The sequence below is a fragment of the Arachis ipaensis genome, chromosome B05, assembly GCF_000816755.2.
Source record: "Arachis ipaensis cultivar K30076 chromosome B05, Araip1.1, whole genome shotgun sequence".
Taxonomy (NCBI): Eukaryota; Viridiplantae; Streptophyta; class Magnoliopsida; order Fabales; family Fabaceae; genus Arachis; species Arachis ipaensis.
The window spans coordinates 120,787,745-120,791,745 of NC_029789.2; the positions used below are offsets into that span (position 1 = coordinate 120,787,745).

Sequence of the window (4,001 nt, forward strand, 5' to 3'; positions counted from 1 at the left end):
ATTTGATTTAGATAGACTGTATTCATATTGGCAAATTACTTCTTCTCCTAAATTATTAAATAAAGAAATATCTTAAGAAAAATCGCCGTTGGAAAAGAAGTTGAAAAGAAGAATAATGTGAGGAATAAAAAACAAGACAAGAAAAAGAATAATAAATAGAAGAACAGTGAATGCTTAACGCTAAACACTAGTGTAAGACGTAAGAGTGAAAATTATAAATGAGTTAAAGAGGCTATAAAAAAAAAAAAATAGTTAAAGAAGAGGAGAGAAGGAGAAGGAGAAGGAGGAGACCAAGTGGGTCAGTGGCCACACGCTCTGCCCCGGGCATTTCCATGTGCCCAACTGGATGATTGGAGTCTCCGCGGCAATTTTGCGGACTCAATCAATCAAACAAACAAATTCTAACAACACAAACAAGAGAATGATCATCATCATCCCAAAATAATTGAACCTCAACATTCCTACTTACCCCAATAACCACACAATTCTCAGGACACAAGGAACAAGAACAAGAACAAGAGATGAAGGAAGGGAATGATGGCTTTGTTAGAGCTGATCAGATTGATCTCAAGACCATTGATGAGCAGCTTGAGAGGCACCTCAACAAGGTTCTGACCATTGAGAAGAACAAGCAGAAGCAAGATGGAGAAGAACAACAACAACAACAAGATGTTGTTGCTGTTGCCACTGCCACCAAGTTGAAGAGTGTTGTCTCTTCTAGTTTCAAGAAGCAGAGGCAGGAGTGGGAAATTGACCCTTCTAACCTCATCATTAAAGGTGTCATAGCCCGTGGAACTTTTGGTACTGTCCACCGTGGTGTCTATGATGGCCAAGATGTTGCTGGTAACCCCTTCTCTTCTCTTTCTCTGTTTACTATTTTTTATTAATTTTATTATTATTATTGTTGTTGTTGTTATTGATTACTTCAATTCAATAGGATCACTGCTAAGCATAGTCAATTTCTTTGATGGTCTTAGTTTTTGGAGCGAAATTCGGTTTGGATCAAGCACTTGATCAAAAGTTATGGCAGTTAGTTACGTTGCATTTCTTTTATAGTGATTGGTGATGGGTAGCTTTGAATCTCTTTGCATGTTGGGGCTCATATATGAAAATTCATGCGATCCAGATTTGTGTTTTTGTGTGGTGACTGTGGAATAAAATATATGTTCAATGTTATATTGAGATTGCTTGTGCTTTTAATGAAATTATTGGTTTGCTTTTTTTCTTTTTTTATTTTGCATTTCCACTGTTAACCAATCCTGTGATTATTACTTAATGATCAGTTAAAATGCTGGACTATGGTGAAGAAGGGCAACGGACCGATGCTGAAATCGCAGCCCTGAGGTCGGCGTTTACACAAGAAGTTGCTGTTTGGCATAAACTTGATCATCCAAATGTGACAAAGGTCAATTTCATTTCTTAGTTAATTTCGTTGTTGTTGGTTGAGCTTGTTAGTTGTTATAACAGCATATCATCAGCTGCTGTTTCACGGATGGTTAGTCAATTGACGCCTCTAATGCCTATGCATAACTCCTTTCAGTTTTACTTGTGACATCAAGTTCTTAAAGTTTTCAGATCATATAGCAGTTTCAAGGACTTTGTTTACTACATCAAGTCCGGTAAATTAGAGAATTCAAACTTTTAAGTGTTTAATTGATCGGATCCTCTATTGATATAGAAAGACACTATAACTTCATAGAAATTTATTGAAATTAGAGTCACTAAAAAATGGAAATGGATGTGTATAGGAACTTCCATTTGGTTGGACATGCTTAAAAAGCACCATACTTTGAAATTTATATATCATGCCTGCTTTTGTGTTGATTAGCTTATTTCAGGTTCAAAATAGCTTATAACCAAATCTTATTGAAACAGTTTTTGATCCAAAAAAATAGAAATCTTAATGAATCTGTACTCTGGAAGCATCGACATGTCACCATTTTCACTTCTATTCTGACAGAAAGAAAGTTATTCTACATCTTCATTACATGTATTTTGATTCACATGTATTCTTAATTTGGGTGTTCTAGCATGTCTTATTTTTTAGGACATAAGTGGTGTTGGTCATGAAATTTTCAAATAACTCTTTCATCTTGTTTCAGTTCATAGGAGCAACAATGGGATCTTCAGAATTGCAGATACAAACTGATGATGGTCTAATTAGCCTGCCAAGCAATATTTGCTGTGTTGTTGTGGAGTATCTTGCTGGAGGTGCGCTTAAATCTTTCCTGATAAAGAATCGAAGAAGAAAGTTGGCTTTTAAGGTTGTCATCCAGTTGGCACTTGATCTTGCAAGAGGGTATTTGTCTTTTGCAAATATTTTTTCATTGATTGCATAGTGATTTAGCAAGTTCAGAAAAGCAACTCTCATAATATGTCTAGATAACAGCTCAAATTATTCGTTTGTTGCAGGCTGAGTTACCTTCATTCTCAAAAGATTGTTCATAGAGATGTAAAGACAGAGAACATGCTGTTGGATAAGACACGCACGGTTAAGATTGCTGATTTTGGCGTCGCCCGTGTTGAAGCGTCAAATCCGAATGACATGACTGGGGAGACCGGTACACTTGGTTACATGGCTCCCGAGGTGTGTCATTAGTACCAATTAGAAATTGTTCTTCCATGTATGGCAGAGTTGATCATTATTGCAATTGCTTTCTTTTTCCAAAGCATATTTCATTTAATAATGCAGAATATCATGGGCCAATATAAACAAGAGGGTGACCTTAAAAGTTTCTAATTTAATTACTGATAAAGCCTGGTAAATTTGATTTATGACAAGATACTATGACATCGTCTAATTCATATAACCAGCTCTTTTTAGTAGGACAATACTAAGTAGTTCTTTTTCACAAACATCGTATAACTAACTACATATTCATCCATAAATTGGGTGGTGGCTTCCAGGTCTTAAATGGCAACCCCTATAACAGGAAATGTGATGTGTACAGTTTTGGAATCTGTTTATGGGAAATATATTGCTGTGACATGCCATATCCCGACCTCAGTTTCTCGGAGATTACTTCAGCCGTTGTTCGCCAGGTATATATATATGTGTGTATGTGTATATATATCTTCTGGTTTTGGCTATAACTCATAGTTGAGCAGCACATGTTTGTCACGGGTTATTCACATTTACTTTGAATCCATGATCATGATTTGACTACATTTTTCTGTTAAAATTTTAGAATCTGAGACCAGAAATACCAAGATGTTGTCCTAGCTCTCTAGCAAACGTGATGAAGAAATGCTGGGACGCGAATCCTGATAAACGACCTGAGATGGACGAGGTAGTTTCCTTGCTCGAGGCGATCGATACATCGAAAGGTGGAGGTATGATCCCGCCTGATCAGCAGCAGGGTTGTCTTTGCTTTCGCAAAAGCCGAGGGCCTTGAGCTTATCTCCTTGGTCCAGCATACTATTTGGTTAAAAGTAATATCTCACTATCTAAAGTATCAATTATGTGTCTATGGTCAGAAAACAGGATTTGAATGCCACTAAGAGGAACATATAGTAGAGGGTATAGGAAGAAGTTTGTGAAGTTTTATTTCTTGTGTAAAGTCATATACCCCTTGTTTTATTTTATTCTAAACTCTCTTTCTTCTTGGTTTGGGGTTTTATGGGTATGAGTACTACTTATAGCTTCACAATGTTTCCCATATAGCCTTGTAAGTCATCACCTTTGTACGATCTTCACTATGTTGTAATCATGATTGAAGTGATTAAATTGGATCTATTTATTAAGCATGCTCTAATCTCTACAATGACTCGTTCACCTCGCTTGAGAAATGAGAACTTGTATATTTAAAAATTTGTTATTGACTAAACGCATAAGACAGGATTCGAACTCCTAAAATTAGTTTAAATGAACAAGTGAGTTAATCATTTGACCAATTTGACCAATTTAAGTTAGTTAAAAACTTGCAATATTTTGCAAAAGTAAGGGAGTGTTGCGACCACCACCGAAACTCGGCTAACTAGTAAGGGAGTGCATGAACCAT

General features: G+C 36.3%; 1 protein-coding gene across 1 annotated transcript; it reads left to right on the forward strand.

The window, feature by feature from the left end:
- On the forward strand, positions 239-3,747 carry LOC107643946 (serine/threonine-protein kinase HT1). Its single transcript, XM_016347705.2, has 6 exons — positions 239-843; positions 1,284-1,405; positions 2,103-2,299; positions 2,413-2,587; positions 2,908-3,042; positions 3,189-3,747. Exons 1-6 carry the CDS (start codon positions 522-524, stop codon positions 3,393-3,395), a joined length of 1,158 nt encoding a protein of 385 aa, XP_016203191.1. The 5' UTR covers positions 239-521; the 3' UTR covers positions 3,396-3,747.

What these genes read in the sequence shown, in the direction of transcription:
- LOC107643946 (XM_016347705.2), top strand. Translation starts at nt 522, where the DNA reads ATGAAGGAAGGGAATGATGGCTTTGTTAGAGCTGATCAGATTGATCTC. An exon ending in ATCATCCAAATGTGACAAAG is followed by an intron (nt 1,406 to 2,102) that starts GTCAATTTCATT and finishes ATCTTGTTTCAG; the next exon opens with TTCATAGGAGCAACAATGGG. An exon ending in GCACTTGATCTTGCAAGAGG is followed by an intron (nt 2,300 to 2,412) that starts GTATTTGTCTTT and finishes CGTTTGTTGCAG; the next exon opens with GCTGAGTTACCTTCATTCTC.